General features: G+C 36.1%; 1 protein-coding gene and 1 pseudogene across 1 annotated transcript in view; one reads left to right on the top strand and one right to left on the bottom strand.

Annotated features, from left to right (window-relative positions):
• The window catches only part of PLA2R1 (phospholipase A2 receptor 1), a 121,824-nt gene that overhangs the window by 86,785 nt on the left and 15,310 nt on the right, over positions 1-19,729 (top strand). The window contains 9 exon segments of the mRNA XM_043576864.1: positions 109-144; positions 619-776; positions 6,162-6,226; positions 6,498-6,601; positions 8,182-8,321; positions 16,578-16,695; positions 18,061-18,188; positions 18,543-18,567; positions 18,570-18,689. Coding sequence (XP_043432799.1) covers positions 109-144; positions 619-776; positions 6,162-6,226; positions 6,498-6,601; positions 8,182-8,321; positions 16,578-16,695; positions 18,061-18,188; positions 18,543-18,567; positions 18,570-18,689 — 894 coding nt within the window.
• LOC122481374 lies at positions 12,615-13,207 on the bottom strand (annotated as a pseudogene).

The raw sequence follows: 19,729 nt of genomic DNA, 5'->3' as shown, positions 1-19,729 counted from the left end.
CTCTTTTAAAGAGCAAAGTCCAAGATGTTGTGTTTAGAGCTGAAGTACTTCAGAGTTGGCGCACTTGTGAAGAAATGTCCCTCAAGGTGGCTTGTTTTCACTTTGCAGATGTGAGACCCAAGATTCCACCCTGGTACCAGTACGGTAAGAGCTATCCTGGCGGTTCTTCAATTTCTAACTACCTGCTATCATATACAATTACTGTATTATTACAGTCCTCCAATCGAGCCTCTCTTTTCTTATTTCAATCCAGAACTAATTTGCTCAAAGTAACTAATAATCAAATTAATAAAAGTCATTAAATATGATTAAAGATTAGTATTATAGCTTAACATTCTTTTCATGACATGTGACTTTAAAATATGCATTTATCCCAGACCTTGGAATACAAATGTAGTTTTCTTAGCTATACCAAGGAAATTAAGCAAATTATATGCTGAGTTATGTGTATGTAAAAATATTTATGTATATGTAAATGCACACATTGTTTTTAATGCTAAGCAACTGAATTACAAATTTGGGGTCGATCATAACATATCCTATTAAGTCTGCATTATATCAGTCAATAGTTTTTGCATGATTTGCATTGGTTTTTGTTTTTTTGGTCTTGTTTTTCAGATGCACCCTGGCTCTTTTATCACGATGCAGAGTATCTTTTTCATACCTATGCTGCAGAATGGTCCTCCTTTGAGTTTGTCTGTGGCTGGCTACGTGGTGATCTTCTCACAATTCATTCTGCACATGAGCAAGAATTTATCCTCAGCAAAATAAGAGCGGTATTTCAGTATAATTAACCATGAGAGATTCAGAGCTTAGCCCCTTCTTCGGTCTTTGGGAGGATTTTTTTTTTTATTTCAGACATTTATTTAAGTTTCATTAAAAGCCACAGGTTTTTTAAGAATTGTTTTTCTTTTTCATATAGGGATTAAGAGAAAATAATGGAAACACAGGCTTACTATGTTGTTCATCATATCACTTTTCTTGATTCTTAGTAGCATCAGTATGAGTAAGTAGGGCTTTATTGTTTTAGTGAGGGTCATTCAGTCATTCTGGACATATTTATTCGGAGTCTACTCTTTGAAGGACTTGGGCTCTATCAGTGATTAAAACAGACCAAAATTCCTGCCCTTGTGAAGCTTATAATCTAGTCTGAAAAGAAAGACCATAATCAATATAAGCACATAGCATTAGAAAATAGTTTAGAAAAAGACAAATAGATAAATGGAATGGGAGAAAATAAAGCACAAATGAGAGACATGGTATACTGGGGAGAGGGTGGGGAGAGCACATGGCTGATTTAAAGTTCTGAATTTTACTTACAAGAGTACAGTATTTATAAGACTCTAAAGACTCAATATTCAGAAAACGATAGGGAGTGGTTTTCCATTTCAATGTAAAACAAAGACTTAGACAATCTTTGAGGAGCTAGGCTAATTGGAAAGGCACCCAAAACCTGTTAAATAATGAAACAGACTGCCAGGAATAGTATATGTTTTCTTTGTGTTTCTTCACCAAGCATTTATTAAGGTAAGTGTTTATTAAGTATTTTTTAAGTATTACTTATTAAGTATTTATTAAGGTAAGTGTCGGGGATTGTGATATTTGTCAAAGACATAATGTCAAGAACACAAAAATGAGATACAGACTCTGTTTTTAAAAAAAACTTGGGGCGCCTGGGTGGCTCAGTCAGTTAAGCGGCCAACTTCGGCTCAGGTCGTGATCTCGCGGTCCGTGAGTTCGAGCCCCGCGTCGGGCTCTGTGCTGACAGCTCAGAGCCTGGAGCATGTTTCAGATTCTGTGTCTCCCTCTCTCTGACCTTCCCCTGTTCATGCTCTGTGTCTCCCTGTCTCAAAAATAAATAAAACGTTAAATAAATAAATAAATAAATAAATAAATAAATAAATAAAACTGGAAGTAATAATAAGTGAAAAGGGAGCAATATGTAGAAATTACCAAGGGGACATTAAGGGGAGAAACCTCACTCCCAGTTTTCCTTAGGAAATCTTTGAAAGTAAGGAAAAGACTTTTTTTCTTTTCCATAATTTAACATTATTTCATGATCACCAGGAATCCTTTGTTGAGCTATCATCTTTTCATATGTTTGTAAGTTGATTGTTAAAATGAAGCTCTATATTCAAAGCATCCTTGGGTTGTAAGAGAAATGTCTTCCCTTACAGCTCATGGAGCTTTTCCATTTCTATAATAGAATCCTGTTTGATGCACAGGAGCCTGTGAGGTGTACGTAGGTCAAGACCACTACTGATTTGTGATGGAAAAAGCTGAACAACAGGGATATTCGATGACAACCTCACAGTCCCACAGACTCAGTGATAGACCAATTGCTAGAACATGATGTTCCCCACTATTTTGTGCACTATTTTTACCACCTTTCCTCTCCCACAAATGGAACACCCAAGCCAATACCATAATGTTAAGTATTAACATGATGTCATAAAATATGTTTGTTTCTTTAACAAGACAGCAGATTCCTGGTGGCAATAACAAGACATCAGGTCAATGTCTGAAAACCAATCCATCCTTTGACATGACCAAGTATATGTCTCAAAGGGAACTGATATTTGGCCAGTACTTACTGTAACAGTGTCAGGCACTGTGCTAAGTATTAATGTTTAATGGCATTTAATCTTTCCAAGGACTATCTATGGGAAGTCTATTATTAGTACATTTTACAGGTGAGGAAGCTGAAACTCCAAAGAGGTGAAGTAACTTGGTTACTTGCACAGCAGCTGAGTGGTGGAATCTGAAAGTGAACCCAGGCCATCTGACTTACGGTGTCATTTTAAAACCCTCTGCTTGCAGCAGAGCAGCACCATGGGAGGGATATAAGTGCACAATGTCTTCATTATATTAAAATGCTAGTTCTAAAATCCCTCTCCAAAAGATGGTGCCAGCTGTGTCCCAGACATGAGCAATGAAAGACTTCTTTGATCTTTCCAATGAGCTTAGCTCTCCTGGAAACATCTGCAGGTCTTCTATCTTCACCTTTCCCTTAATTCAACCTCCCAATTATTAGTGTTTGGGAAGCCAGTGGGGATGGCAGAGTTAATACCTCCCATAGAAGGGAATAATAAAACCCATCGGTTTAGCTGTTTGAGAAGTCATACCTAGCTCTATGATACTAGTTGAGGGCTAAATCTAGTGTGATCTCAAACCACACAAACCTTATGGTATCTTATATGGCAAAACTGTTACCCAGCCTGAGACCATGTTGTTATAAATTGCCCTGTCAGTATCATGGGTGAGCGGCTGACTGATCTAACACCACAAAAGAAAATTACTGGATGGTATAAAACGTGCAGATTGAAAAAGGGGCAAGAGAGGTAAGGGGAAAGGGTATCAATTTAAAAAGAAGAAAACTATAGGTTTCCAAAACAGTTCTTATTATTGCATAATATTGTGGCTGTGTTAGGCACTTTTTGGTGGTGGTGAGAGTAGTGGTATTTATGGTGACCATTTACAGTTCATGAGCGAGAAACTCCATATCTACAAAGGTCCTACTAGAAGGAGTCAGTTCAGAAGCTACTTTACTCCAGGATGGTGAACTAAACATGTCGAGGTCATACCACTCACTTTTGTGGCACACTCATCCTATTAGTGCAGGAAGAATCACAATACTAAATATTTTTAATATTCCAATGTCAATATTTTAATATTCCAATGTTCTTGACAATGTGTTGTATAGTTTCCCTAAAAGAGTAGTAACTTAGAAATGTGAAGAACATGGGGCGCCTGGGTGGCACAGTCGGTTAAGCGTCCAACTTCAGCCAGGTCACGATCTCGCGGTCCGTGAGTTCGAGCCCCGCGTCGGGCTCTGGGCTGATGGCTCAGAGCCTGGAGCCTGTTTCCGATTCTGTGTCTCCCTCTCTCTCTGCCCCTCCCCCGTTCATGCTCTGTCTCTCTCTGTCCCAAAAATAAATAAACGTTGAAAAAAAAATTAAAAAAAAAAAAAAAAGAAATGTGAAGAACAAAAATAACAATTGGAAAGTAAAAGAACTATTGAAAAAGAAAGCTGGATACAGTTTTTAAAATCTGAAGAATTTTTTTTTACAGTGTTTCTATCTTGGAAATGTGGTTAGTCAGTATTTTCTCTTTGAATAATGGAATACCACAGGCATGATGAGAGTGAATTTTTGAGTACTTCTTTTTTGAACCATCTTGTTGGGTTAAATTAATGCCAAAAAAGTAAAAAGCCATAGCACTGTGGGAATTGTTTAACATGAACTACTAGCCAAATAGTCCACTCAGCTAACATTTTATGCTGTGTTGTGCAATATTGGCATGTCAAAATTGAAATTTACTCTTATTTTTATAAGTTCATGTCTAAATACTTCTAACAAAAATATATCAAGTCTATTAGTCATCCACCAAAATATGATGTTTTAAAACCTTAAAATAACTTGGTTTTGGTATTTTTGATGGAAACATTTGAAGAGATGACAGGCTATTCTTCCTTGTATTATATTGTAGATTAATTACTTTGTAGATTATATTAGCTGGTGCTGTATTTTTTTATAAGTATTCTTCCCATATGATGCTATCTATAATGGCTGTCACAAAACATAGTTGATGTTATGAAATCTGTGGTCATATCACGTTTCTTTATAGGAAAGAATATTAATAAGTCTTCTATTGTTGTGAATTTATACCTAAGCTAAAATTTAAAACATCTATTTTTCACCATGCATTTTTCACCCTAGCTTCTAGCTTGTCTTTCTTGCTTGCAGTTCTATTCCATATCCCAACAGGTTGTGGTGTGCCATATAGAGGATTACCATGCTGTAATTGAAGTGGTAATAAATATGTCACTTAAGATGCAGTAGGTATAATTTCTCTTTAGAGGTCCCTAATTGGGGCAGTGAACAATCAGCCTGTGATTTCCACTATTGTTGCACGTGAGACCTCTTTAGATTGAATGAAATTGTTGTGGTTCTCCCACTGAGTTCACAGTCAGTCTCAATGGACCCATTCCAAAGCTTGACAAAAGGAATCTAAATTCAGCATGTAAGAACATGTCCATGAAACAACACCTCAGGGACCCCAAATTATAGTTGCTCCATCTTACATTACTCTCAAATTGCTGATATAGCAGACAGCCACACTATTCAAGGAGTAAAAATACCTGTTTATAAATTAGAATGTTAGAGAGTTGTTAGGTTCTGTTGTATGATGACCCAAAATTCTGTGGGAAAAAAAATATATCTTAAGGTGTATTCTCCAATTTTTACAGAAGAAATGAAGTACAAATTTAAATATGCAATGCCTTCAAATTAACAGGCTTTTAGCTTAAAAATTAAGTTACATTTCACACACACACACACACACACACACACTGAGCACATACACAATACAGTGTATTGATTTAGAAGTCTTAGAGAAATTCTTACTGCCTCTTCCTCTTTTATAGTTAAAGAGGGAATTTCAATTTCCAGGGTCATCAGTCCGGTATTACATTTGCCATAATGTATGTACATGTCCATGCACACATGTGTGAATATGGGGTTTCATTTTAGACTTTAGTGTACTGGGATCTGTCTGATAAATAATGGTACAATATCATTAAAATATAGAAATAATTTTCTGATTGCGAAACACTGGAAGTTCTGTCAGATTCCTTTGTCCTATATTGTGTCTATTTAAATGGGGAGCATGCTATGACTCAGTTTAAAAGCTTAACAATCAGACTAATGCCAAAAATTCAAAATCTTTTTTACTATTGATGTCTTTGTGCCTTGATTGTTTTCAAACAGCATGGCACAGGCAGTAAACTTCTATAAACTGCTGAGATGATAAAGCACTAAATTTTTAGGGAAAAAAGGAGTCCTATTTTACTTTACAATATTACTTTTTAAAGCCCTATTATTAAAGTTAGAAAATGTACTTTTAAATACATAGGGAAAGTTGTAAGAAAGATTTTCAATATTTGATTCCAATTTCCCTTCATAATGAGGAGAGAATATTTTAAGATAATGAAGTTTCAGCTTCTCTGAAGATGCTAGGCCTAGTGTACTCTTCTTTAGATAATTGGGTAAAATACTAAAGAATAGAAAGCTATTAACAGCAACCCCATTAATCTTAATAGTGAAAAGGAAAAACAAGTAGAATAAATGCTGACATTTTCTTTCTTTCTTTTTTTTTAATAGCTATCAAAGTATGGTATAAATTGGTGGATTGGACTTCAAGAAGAAAGAGCCAATGATGAATTTCGGTATGGGCCTAGATCAATTTGCATTTTATTTTGTTTGACAGGTTTTATTTGCAGAATGATTGGACTAGATCTTAGTGATCAATGTGTTGAATAGCCTTCAAACATTATCTTTAACTCATAAATTTTCATTTCTCTAACCAAAGACATGAGTATTTTTTTAATTTAATAAAACATTATGCCTTTAGTCCATACCCCAGAACTTCAAGAATGGTGTTTGGAGACTGGACATACAGAAAAAGAGAAGACCCTAAATTTTTCCATTTTCCTACAGCTGGAGAGATGGAACGCCAGTAACATACCAAAACTGGGACAAGGGAAGAGAAGGATCTATGAATAATCAGAGCCAGAGATGTGGCTTCATTTCATCCCTAACAGGTTATTTTACTCATCCATTTTGGGGTTTATAATACAAACTGATAGTTTTCAGGAGGCTTAAAGTCTCCTTTTCATTGCATTAGTTCAGTGAAAAGGTTTTATTTGGCTAACTTGCTTTTTAGTTGAATGTGTTTCGTTTCATCAGTCTTAAGGTTTAAGGATGGTCATCCCTACAGTTAATTCCATGTGTTCATGTTCTTGAAAATGAATTACAACCAGGTAAGTCATTCCTCATGAACCAAAATGGCACCAGAAATAGGCCCATTGACACTGATCAAAAATATACCTGACAAATACTATTCTCTATAAAATGTCAATATGGGCTCATTTTTAAAATCTCTTCTTAATATTCAGTTTATATTTGGCCAGAACTTTACCCTCTATGAAATTTACTTCCACTTTCCCATTTAAGAAAGATTTTCATTGAATTCAGTATTTTTTTAATGCCTGTCATTAACTGTTTCTTGCCATAGAATACCAACTGTCTCCAAGTTGGATTTAGAAATACATGTATGTTTAAGATGGGTGGGTTTTTTTTTAATTTATCAGTACAATGTTATTTGGGTTCATTGTCCACTCATATTCACCCCACTCTTTCTATCCTATAAAAGGTAATTATGTTCCTGACTCTTAACAGATTCATAGTGAACCTGTGCATCAAGGCAGGAGAGGGATAAGCACGGAAAGCAATCCTTGGTGGAAGGGTGTCTGCAGAGAAAGGAAAGGAAAAACCACGTTGTTAATCAGCTCTCTTTTGCCAGCAGGTGTCACAACAGCCTACAGAAAGGCAGTTTTGTGATTCTGGAAGACTAGCAGCTACTCTGCATTGAAAATAGCATGCCAGCCCCTCCTTCAAAATGCCTTTTTTTTTTTTTTTTGGTTCATATCCCTCACTAGAAAACTGAAACCTGCCTTTGCAATTTACATGCATCCCTGCCCTATTCTGGGATTTATAACTTGAATGCTAATGAAATGCATTCTATAACCTTTACTCTGAAAATATAGCTCTTCTAAATTAAAATACATTTTACAGGAGGCTAAGGACTTTGGGATGTATCTTCCTGAGGGCATGTCTATGTGTGCCTGTTTTGTTTAAGGGTGCGTGTTGAAAAGTGCTTCTTTCTTAGAAGTTACAGAGTTAATTTTTCTACATTGTGTATTTTCTAAAGAATTAGAAATTAGAAATGATCATCTATTGTTTTAGAATCTTGTTTCTCTTTATATTGAAATTGAATATTTTAAAACAAAAATATTACTCTACATTCTTCTATTAACCAAGTTAAATATTCTCAGCACTTTAATCAGTTCTGTGATTTCAACTGTAATATTTCAGTTAGTTGGGGCATTTTTTCTTTTTTTTGGCATTTGCGAAATTCCTACATTCTTAAATTAGAATTACTGATTTAGCACCCTGACCAATTTGCTCTTGCCACGAGAGAACTCTGTTAGCAGTTTAGTCCAATTTCTAGATTAAAAAAATTATGATAAACCATTAGCAGTCATAAAAATGTGATACGCAGAGAATGCTTACAAAGAGTCACCATTATTTCAGGTCATCTCTAACTCATTTACTCCTCCAGGACTCTGGGCTAGTGAAGAGTGTTCAGTTTCTATGCCTAGCATCTGTAAGCGAAAGAAGGTTTGGCTCATAGAGAAAGAGAAAGATATCCCAAAACAACATGGAACATGTCCCAAAGGATGGCTATATATTAACTATAAGGTAAACTCATTTTCAAAAAGTTGCCTGTGTTTCTCTCTTGTAGACATTTTAGAACGTAATTTAAAAAGTAGGTATGGCTTTGAAAAACCAGGAGTTGTCCATTGGACCTGGAATTTTTTTGTCACAGCTTTCAAGAGATTTGAGGTTTTCAAGGTAGGGGCAATCTCTTGGAATAAAGAAACAGCCTTGACACCACCCTTCATTTGTATACTGTTTTTGCTCACAATCCTTCATTGTGCTGTATAACTGTTTCATTAGACGTGATGCATATGAGTGTGTGTAACTGGGCCCTGCCCCCAAATGAGCTGTCAACTCCAGAGGGCACAGACTCCATCTTCCCTTTCTTTTGTGTCTTCCCTGCCTGGAGCTGGCATAGAGCTCTGCCCGCTGTGTGAATTGACCCACTAATAATGTCATCTTGAGCCTCATAAAGCTGGTGCTTCCGTGCAGAATTGAAATTTAAAAAAAAAATTGCCAGTGGGGATATTGTAAACCAGATTTATTATTTCTGATAATGCCTCCAATTAAGGCCAAGAATTTTTCTCCACTCTATTATGTTTTATAATAAAATAACTTTATAGGCCTTAGGTGTGGAAGTAATTAAAATGCATCCCAAATTATAAAAGTTTAATTCTTTGATAATGGAAAAACCCAAACTGTGTCATAATTTTATATGTTAATATGAAATTGCTCTTTGTTGACAGCCAGTTTTCAATCTGTATATTCAGTTATATTGGCAGAGCCTTCTCTCCTTTATGATCTTCCGTTCACTGTTAATTTGTGATATGGGGCCACTGGGATTTTACACGTATTTGTTGAACACTTACTACATATTTGGCACTGATTTTTTTAATTGTGGTAAAATTCACATAATATAGAATTTACCATCTTAACCATTTTTAAGTGTTTAGTGAGGTAGTGTTAAGTATATTCACATTGTTGTGCAATGAATCTGCTGACCTTTTTCATCTTGTAAAACTGAAACCCTAAATCCAATAAACAACAACCCCTCATTTCCCCTCTCCCAGCCCCTGGCAACCATAATTCTGCTTTCTGTTTCTATTAATTTGACTACTTCAGACACTGAGGATAAGTAGAGTTGTACGTTATTTGATCTTTTGTGAGTGGGTTATTTCACTAAGCAGAACGTCCTCCAAGTTCAGCCATGTTAGGGCATGTGTCAGAATTTCCTTCCTTTTTGAGACAATAATATTCCATTTTATGTATGTACCACATTTTGTTTTTCCACTCACCCACTGATGACATTTGGGTTTCTTCTACCTTGTGGCTAAGAGTTTTTGCTGGCTGATTTAAAAGATATATTTCTTATTTTGTTCAATTCTTTAAATACACAGAATTATTATCCCATCCTATACACAAGAAGACCAAGACTGGTAACATTGTGTGCTTTTTCTGGAAGTTCACAGCAAATAAGTGTCAGGTTGAGAATCAACCTCAGGTTTTCTGACCTCGAGTCAAGTAGTCTTGTCTCTTTCCTACAGTTGCCACTTCATATAAGAATTCTTAAATTACTAGATCAGTTTAGCCCCATGATACAGTCAATCTGGTGGCACTGAGATATCTTCTAAAATATAGTGGTTTTCTAAAACTTTATATGGTATTGAGGTACATTTTTAATAGTTAATACTTTCTGCCTGATTCCTATTTTCCCAAACTATAAAATCTACCAGTTACAAGTAATTTATACATTTCAATATAAGAAACGTAGCAAGTATTCAATAGAACACTGAGTATAACTAAGTCTTTAATTAAAACCTTTGACACTTAGTTCTTTTTATAGCTATTCTACCGTGGTAAAATATATTTAAAATAAAATATGCCATTTTTACCATTTTAAATGTACAATTCAGTGGCAATAATTACATTCACAATGTTATTCAGCCATCCCCTTTATTTCTAAAATTTATCATCATCCCAAACAGAAACCCTGTAACTATTAAGCAATAACTCCCAATTCCCCATTCCTCTAGCCATGGTAAGTTCTAATCTGTTTCCTATCTCTATGAATTTGCCTGTCTAGATATTTCATGTAAGTGAATTTATACAATATTTGTCCTTTTTTTTCTGGCTTATTTCTCTTTGAATAATGTTTTCACTGTTTATCCATATTATAATGTGTATCAGAACTTCATCCCTCTTTATGACTAACTAATATTCCACACCACATTTTGTTTTGCCATTCATCTGTTGATGGACTTGGGTTGTTTCCACGTTTTGGTTATTATTAATAAATTTTCAATGACCATTGGCATACAGGTATCTGCTGGAGTCCCTGTTTTCACTTCTTTTGGATATACACCTAGGAATGGAATTGCTACATCATGTACTAATTCTGTGTTTAACTTTTTGAAGAACCAGCAAAATGTTTTTCACATACATGGCTGAACCATTTTACAAGCCTGCTAGCAACGTATGCTAGCAATTTCTCCACATCCTTAACAACACTTGTTATTAGCTATTTTTTTGCATGCATCCTAGTGCATGTCTAGAGTTAATCTCATTATGGTTTGATTTACATTTGCCTAATGGCTAAGGATGTTGAGTGTCTTTTCATGTGCTTATTGACCATTTGTATATTGCCTTTGGAAAACATGTCTATTCAAGTCCTTTGTTTTCATTTGGGTTGTCTTTTTATTGTTGAGTTGTAGGAGTTCTTTATATATTCTAGAAATTAAGCCCCTATCAGATACATGTTTTGCAAGTATTTTCTCCCATTCTGTAGGTTGTCTTTTCTAATGTCTTTTGATGCACAACAGTTTTAATTTTAATGAAGTCCAATTTATCTAATTTCTCTTTTTACTCATGTTTTTGGTGTCATATCTAAGAATAGTTTGCCAAACCCAAGGTCATTAAAATTTACCTCTTATGTTTCTTCCTAGAACTTTATGGTTTTAGCTCTTAAGGTTTTGGTCCATTTTTAGTTAATTTTTCTACCTTGAAACTATTAAAACAGATGCATCCTGGAGTGCTCTATATGGGACAGACACAAAGGAATGCATATCTTGTCTCAAAGTCACATTTTCGATGCAGACAGTGAGCAACCCCAAAGCATGCAGACAACTGTTCCAGTTACTAATCATAACTTCTCCCATGTACAAAGGAGGGTATTTTAAGGAAATTAACAGCAAATCAAATCCTTGGCACTAGAGAAATAATTCTTAGAAACTCTCAATATTTGTTTTTGGTTCAGCCCTTGGCTATTATCCTCCCCCCAAACTTCTTTATCTGCACAGCTTAACTCTAGTCGATGTTTTCTCCTGTGTAAACATATTGAGTATATATGTACAGAGGCATGGTAGCAGTAACCGGGGAACAGACCCAGGGCAACAGAGTAAGTGAATACTTCCTTTGAAAGGAATAGAAGGGGAGTGAGTAAAGCACAAACACATACATGAGAGGAGAAAGGCTTTCTGAAGCAGGATTGGAGCAGAATTAAAACATCCCTGTGTAGCTCAAAGTTAAAAAAAAAAAAACTTTATTGATAACTAACAGTTAGATTAGTAGTTCACAGCCCTGATCAAATATTTAGAATTGCCATGTTAGCTTTTTAAAAATGTCAAGGTGCAGGTGACATCCTAAAGATTCTGATTTAATTGATCTGCATTGGATCTAAGCATCAGTGTTTTTTAAAAGTTCCCTTGGTTATTCTAATGCACAGCCAATATTTGCCCAGCAATAGGAGAGCTGCACGACTTAGTCTTTGAATCATTCAGAGGAATTGACTAATAAAGATACTGTCACAGCAGGCTTCCTAAGAAAGGATCTTTTACAGAGTAATGTTACAGGGTGCTCAAGTGTCCCCACCCACCACACCTTCCTTTGCATAGTAATGTCTAAAATCACTGGAGTCTCACTCCTTTGCCTTGACTCTTTATTTTTTAATTTTCTTTATTTCTGAGATTGCCTCATTTGTCATGTACGCCTTGGAATAAGTGGGCTTATCAGATCATTAGAAAAGCTGGCAATAGGAGGATTGATAATGGAGAGGAGGAGAGCCCTGTGGGGATGGCTTCCCTGATTAACAAAGTTACAGAAGGAAAACTGGGAGATAGCAATGACAGACATTACTCACTTCACAGTTCTGAATGAGCATCGATATGTTATATCTCATTAAATTTTGCTTCTTGTTTGTCAATTTTCTATGGCTCATTTTTATTGGTTATCTCTAAGAAAAAAAATCTAGTTGGTTGACTATCCACCTATAAGAGGTTTGTTTGTTTGTTTGTTTGTTTTACTTTTATTTGCATTTATTTTATGCAGAATTAACTCCCAGCCCATTAGTTTTTGTGTCTTCACTTTCTTCTAGGATATCTTTTTCTTTTGTGCAACCTCCTCTTCTGGTTTAGAAACAAACAATCTGCTCTTTTTCAATAAGGATCATCTCAGTGTGGCAGGGAGAGCTCATGTACGGGTTCATCCATGAGCCCTGTAAGTTCTATGCCACATCTTGGGGGCTTTGTTCGCCTGGATGTGCTCAATGACAAGAGAATCTACATCTAAACCCTTAAGTTCAGCATTCCTCTCTGCATTTTTAAGCATGTGCAGCAAAAATTCTTTTTTGGGCCACTGGCCCTGTGTCCAGCCCCACTGTTTGGCCTGGGCACACCTACCAACTCCACAACTGTAGCATCAGAATTGAATACATTGCTTCTGCAAATACTTTTCAGATACTTGGTGGCTTTTCAGATATGCATACCCTTGATGGGCTGGGCAGTTTCATGTGTGTTCTTAAAGTGAACATGAATATTTGAGCCTCTTGATTTGCATGATTTTGTCAGATTGTCTGGGTCAAGTGAATAGTCAACCATTTTCAAAGATCACCTCAGGCAGCTTACAGGAAGAGGAAGTCACCTTTAAGAGTTTTAAAACTGAGATACCAGAAGTTAAGCATCTTTTCTAATGTTCTATAAATTATTTTCTCTGTGTTTGATGATATATGAGTCCTGACCTGGGATTACTTCCAGAAGAGTGAGTCATCAAAGATACTTGTCACAGCAGAGCTATAGGCAGGAAAAATTCTAAGTGTGCATGTGCTTGTGTTTATATTAGATTAATTCTTATGCTTCCACTCACACATCTTTATCCAGGGATCTGGGTCGAGTACTAATGCCTGCTTTGCACCATCTACTTTGGAATTAGCCAAAATTTGATTTCATGCACAACATAACTTTTCCTTTAAAAAAACACTCTCTTAATTATTAATATTATTAGCACTTTATTCATTCATTCACTTAGCTATGTTGGATGTTGGTAATTTTATGGTGAGGAAAAACAAACAAAATCCCTTCTCTTTTGGAGCTTACAGACTAGAGAGGAAACAAACATTAGTAAATCACTCAGGAAAAGACCTCTAATTTATAACTGTGACACATATGATGAAGAAGACTTACATAGTTCTATTAAAGTATATAACAGGAGAACATGACTGACGTAGTCAGAAGGACAGGAAGCATTAAAAGCAGGGGAGTATAGCATGTGCTAAGGTCCTGTGGTGAGAGGGGATGCAATCTATTGAAGAAACTAAAGGAAGCATAAAGAACTAGAATGTGAAAAGTGAAATAAAAAAGAGTTTCTGGTTTTTATCCTAAGAACAATGAGAAATGCCTCAAGGGTTTTACCTAAAGAAGGACATGATCAGGAATGAGTTTTGAAAAAGAATCATTCATGCTGCAATGGCAAAGACAGACTGGAGAGAGGCAAGGATGATGAAGATTCTAAGAGTGGTTGGGAAGTTATTGTAATAATCCAAGGTAAGATAGTGAAGGCAGAGACTGTGAGGCAGTAGGAATGGGGGAAGGACATTGAGAAATGGGATGTCCAAATGGTAGATTGAAGAGGGGCTGGGGTGGGAAGGTGAGGAGACTCCCAGGTTTCAGGCTTATATAAATGTATGACTGATTTTGTCACTCAATGTCAGTAAGAATACTGGAAAAGGACCAAGTTTGGGGGAAAGATCATAAATTCCACTTTCAAGTTTTGAACTGGAAATGATTTTAAGGTAAGAATTTTGTATTCAAAACTCATTTGGATTACAGTAGGGTATCCTTAATTCACAGTAATAATAAGAGATGCCTTAACCTTGATCACATTTTGCAAATTAGTAAGTAAACAATTTAAAAGTGCTGTACGTCTTCTTGCTGCTTTGCTTTAATTACTAATGACAACCATTTCAAAGTGTGGTAGTAATTTTTTTTGAAACAATGAAGTGTGGTAATAGGAGGCTACACTCTCATACTCCAGCTAGTAAATCTTGGCTGAGGCAAATGTGGGGGGTTGGATGAGTTGGGGGATGGGATGGGGGCATGTGTGTGTGTGTTTTCTAGAAAGATTTATTGAGCTAACTAAACCAATGAGGTTCATTGGTATTTATGAATGGTTCATTAGTGTGACTATCTGAACGCAAGGTGAATTCACATTAAATGATAAGACTGCCTAATAATTAGTGTGTGCCACTGTTTGGAATTTGTAATTAGAGAGAAGAGACAAAATGAAAGGAAATAGATAAAAGAATAGTTGCTATAAAATTAAAATCCTTTAAAGCCAATTCCATTTCTTTGTGAAGCAAACAAGGTGACGAGGACCAGAAGAATTGAAAATGTATTTCCTCTCTTATTTGGTAATTCAACTTCAGGCTACATCAGATTTCTGGTTTTTATCCTAAGAACAGTGGAAAATCCCTTATAGTTTTTAGATTTTGATTTTGATTTTTTTTGGAAAATCCCTAATAGTTTTAAACTAAAGAGTGACACGATTAGGATCAAGTTCTGAAAGGAATTACCTGGGCACTATTGACATTTGGGGCTGAATAATTCTTTGTTATGAGGGGCTGACCTGTGTGTTATAGAATGCTTAATAGCATCCTTATACCCTACCCACCCGATTCCAATAGCAAAGCTCCCACATCAAGCTGTGACAATCAAAAATGTCTCCAGAGATTATTGAATGCTGCCCTTTGAGAACCATTGGACTAAATCTAGAATGCCTGAGAATGTTGTTTGACAACTATTTTGGGGTCTATTGGCTTTCATAATGTTCCATAAATATTTATTGGGGACCTTCTTTGTTGTGATGTTCAAAAAAAAGCAACATTTAGTCTCTGCTTTTTAATGAGTTTATGATGATGGGAAAGGATGGGGGACTGACAAATATAGAAATTAAAGAATGAGGAAGGATGTCATTCCAAAAGGGGATGAGGAAGGATGCTCTCTCAAGTGCAGGCTTCCACACTTGCCTAGAATTATCTTGTAACTGGGATTTTCTGGGTGGTGAAATCTTGAGATCTAACCTATCAATGACCAGGGTTGCCTATGTTCATTGACAAGAGAATATTCAACACAGAATATTCTTTGCATACAGTTTCTCCTGACGTCTCTGCAACATTGCCTGATCCACTACAGCCTTTCTTTTCTATCTCTCTCTCCCCCCTGACTCCACCTGGCCCTATTAACATGTTTAAATTTCACTGAGCTTTGGTTGCGGATGGGTGGTGTCTTCAACACTACCTGACCTGTGCAGTGGTTATTGTTCCATTTCTCGCTCCATAATGAGTAGCCCTGCCATGCCACAGACATGATTCTCTCATGAGTAAAAATCAGCCCTCACTGCAAAATCCCATAGCCTTCTTTTTGTGTCCCATTGACAGTACTGGCCACCGTCCCATCTATTTCTCCTCCCTAGGTTTCTTTGGTCCTGCCCTTGCTTCTTTCCCAACTGGGCTCATTTTTTTCTTTTCTGGCTCTCCCTCGTGGACTTACAAACCACATAGCTAACTCAAGTAATTAGTGAATTTAAGTCCCTGTTGTGGTTTGATTTCCCAGTATTCCCCTCTCACTTAAAGTGAGGAAATGTATTTGTAAATAAAATTGAACTAAGCTATTAATTGCTACCTACAGGATTTTTAAAAATTAAAACCACACTACAGGCTGGCTCCTTTTTAAAAGGAATACTGTTTTTCATTGAGCAAAAGACATCGTTCTGATACCTTACAGAACAAAACACATCCTTGTTTCTGTTCCTGCCTGATACAAATGCATGCAAGATATTGACTTACCCTAAAAGCTGGTCTTCTGTTTTACTCTCCTATCTTTGGAGCAGCTCAAAGAAAAAAAAAATGAGTCATTTCTGCTCACGAAAATTATAAAGAATTCTAAAGACTGATCCTCAGTGTCTTTGGAAGGTTTTTAACTCATTAAGAAAAATATGGAAATGAATGCTTTTTGGACATTTTTTTTAAAGTGCCTTTTGGTGAAAATCCCCAAAGACCCAAGGGATTGGAAGAACTGGACATCAGCTCAAGATTTCTGTGTTGAAGAAGGGGGCACACTGGTCGCCATTGAAAATGAGGTGGAGCAAGGTAGAGTATTCAATATTCAGTTGGGCAAAAATAACCATTTTTATTTCAATATCTATTAAAATGGGGGCACCTGAGTGGCTCAGTTGGTTAAGCGTCCAACTCTTGATTTCAGCTCAGGTCATGATCTCACAGTTTGTAAGATAGAGCCCTGCATCTGGCTCTGTGCTAACAGTGCTTGGGATTCTCTCTCCCCCTGTCTCTCTCCCCCTCCCCCACTCGCCTTTTCTCTCTCAAAATAAATAAATAAACTTTAAAAATGTCCCCCCAGGGGCGCCTGGGTGGCTCAGTCGGTTAAGCGGCTGACTTCGGCTCAGGTCATGATCTCGCGGTCCATGAGTTCGAGCCCCACGTCAGGCTCTGTGCTGACAGCTCAGAGCCTGGAGCCTGTTTCGGATTCTGTGTCTCCCCCTCTCTCTGACCCTCCCCCATTCATGCTCTGTCTCTCTCTGTCTCAAAAATAAATAAACGTTGGGGGCGCCTGGGTGGCGCAGTCGGTTAAGCGTCCGACTTCAGCCAGGTCACGATCTCGCGGTCCGTGAGTTCGAGCCCCGCGTCGGGCTCTGGGCTGATGGCTTGGAGCCTGGAGCCTGTTTCCGATTCTTTGTCTCCCTCTCTCTCTGCCCCTCCCCCGTTCATGCTCTGTCTCTCTCTGTCCCCAAAATAAATAAACGTTGAAAAAAAAAATTTAAAAAAAAATAAATAAATAAATAAACGTTGAAAAAAGATTTTTAAAAAAATTAAAAAAAAAATGTCCCCCCAAAAGGCTAACATTTCCAAATCAACATCATATGTATTATATAGCTGATGACACATACATTTTCAGTTTGACCTATAAGGTTTATATCATGACATGTGTAAAAGTTAGTACATTGCATTGCTTATAAACTGCTGATTTTTGAAGACTTTTGTCTCCCCAGTAATAGTGGAAAAAATAGGGCAGATTTATGATCTTTATTGCAAAATGGCTGAAATAATCTGAGGTACACTCTATAAAAACTGCATGGTATAATTTTTAGATCCCTTTAGATTTACCTGTACACCTTTATTTGATATTTAGGCAATTGTATACTTCAGTTTAAGTAGAGTTGATAAATCTTCTTTTGTTTAGAAAGGCATTGAATGAACACTGGAAATAGTTTTGTTAATGATACGATGAAATCCCAGGCTTAGCTAGCTAATGTCTATCAATTAAACTGAAACAAAAGTGAAAGAGACTGTATTACCTTAGTAAGAACAAATTCCTACAATTGATTCATAATTAAGTTTTGCTGTCATTTAAATAAAATCATAGCTACAAACAGAATTCGATGATTACCCAAATGGTTTATATGGTATTAAATTTGATAATGTATTTCTATTTTTTAGCTTTCATTACTATGAATCTTTTTGGCCAGACCACTAATGTGTGGATAGGGTTACAAAATGGTAATTATGAAAAATGGCTAAATGGAAAGTCTGTGGCATATTCTAACTGGTCTCCATTTGATATAAATGTAAGTTTTCAGATTTAATTTTTAGAAAAAATTTTAGCAAGAGATCCTATTTAATACTTAGTAAAGTGTTCTTTTACTTCCTATACTTTATAGGCATAAATTTTATTAGTCTATTATTATATTAATTTTTAATAATGTAATTATGTCATTTTCATGTGTTCTATAAATGATATTACTTATCACAATAATTATTTACTTGTCAGGTTATGAAGTGATCTGTGAACAGGTTTATTAAATGCAAATAAAGGGATAATAGTACTTGAATTTTTAAATTGTCCTTAATAAAAATTTCAGTGTTATAATAATGTTATATGTTTCCATTTTTTTTTGGAAAACATATGTGTCTTTTTAAAGATTCCAAGTCATAACATCACTGAAGTTCAAAACACATTCCTCTCTGTGCCTTGCTGTCAAGTAATCCTAATTTTCATTTCACTGGAAAATGGTATTTTGAAGACTGTGGAAAAGAAGGTCACGGGTTTGTTTGTGAAAAAATGCAGGGTAAGAAATATTTGGTTTTTTATTCCTTTCATCTCTATGACCCACTCTTCTCTTCCATATTTGTTTTACACACTGTATAACTGTCATTTTCATAGCTAACAGTGTCAGGCACTTACTTTTTGAGCTTTATATATATTTGCTCATTTAATCTCTCCTACCCCAGGATTATGGCCTTTAGTGGGGTTCTAAAGACTACAGAGACCATCTGAGAGATGACCAAGTTTATGCATCCATTTTAGCCCTATTAAGTGGCTTTACTGCTTTCTTCTGAGTTTATGTGTGTGTTCAGGGAATAAAAAAGGCTTTAAGAAAATGTTGTTAAATAAAGAAATAAACAAACTAATATTTCCTACTTTCTTGGAAACCTAAAAATGCCCTCTGTGACTAAATATGACATGTAGCATGTCTCTAGAGCTAATGATCAGAACCCCCAGTAACTTTTGGTGTGAAATACAAAAGCCATACTATTACACGTAGTCAGTGGGGTTGATGATCAGGTCAAATGCACTGTAAGTGACCTTGACTAATAAAAATAAAAATAGCAACAACAAAAACAATAGCTCCAACTTGTGCTTTCACCAAGTGCAAGGTTTCCCTGTATGATGCTACTCTAAAAGACCACAGTTTGTGTTTGGAGCTGGGTGCAACTCTGGGCAGCCTATTGTTTATATACTTACTTGGAATATGATTTATACCTCTTAGTGTTGCATGTATGTGAACACTTTAATGCACTGAGTATCTATCCATCCTCAGAATAGCCCAGGGAAGCTATTTCCCAATTCACAGCTATCACTGAAAAATAATAATATTCAGGAATTGAAAGAAGATAATCAATTATAGCAAGGGTATTATGAGAAGAGAAGAGTCTTGTAGGGAAAGAAATAATATCAATACACCATGTATTTGCATACTTATGATATACCTGGCCCTGTGCCTTGGTTTCATAAGCAATAAGGCATAAAAACCTCCCAACAATGCTAGGAAGTAGGTAAAAAGTGTTATTTTACAGATGAGAAACTTGAGGCTTAGAAAAAATAAAT

This window comes from Prionailurus bengalensis, chromosome C1 (genome assembly GCF_016509475.1).
Source record: "Prionailurus bengalensis isolate Pbe53 chromosome C1, Fcat_Pben_1.1_paternal_pri, whole genome shotgun sequence".
NCBI lineage: Eukaryota > Metazoa > Chordata > Mammalia > Carnivora > Felidae > Prionailurus > Prionailurus bengalensis.
Note: the sequence above shows the minus strand (reverse complement) of the source record. Positions and strands in the feature narration are given on the sequence as shown.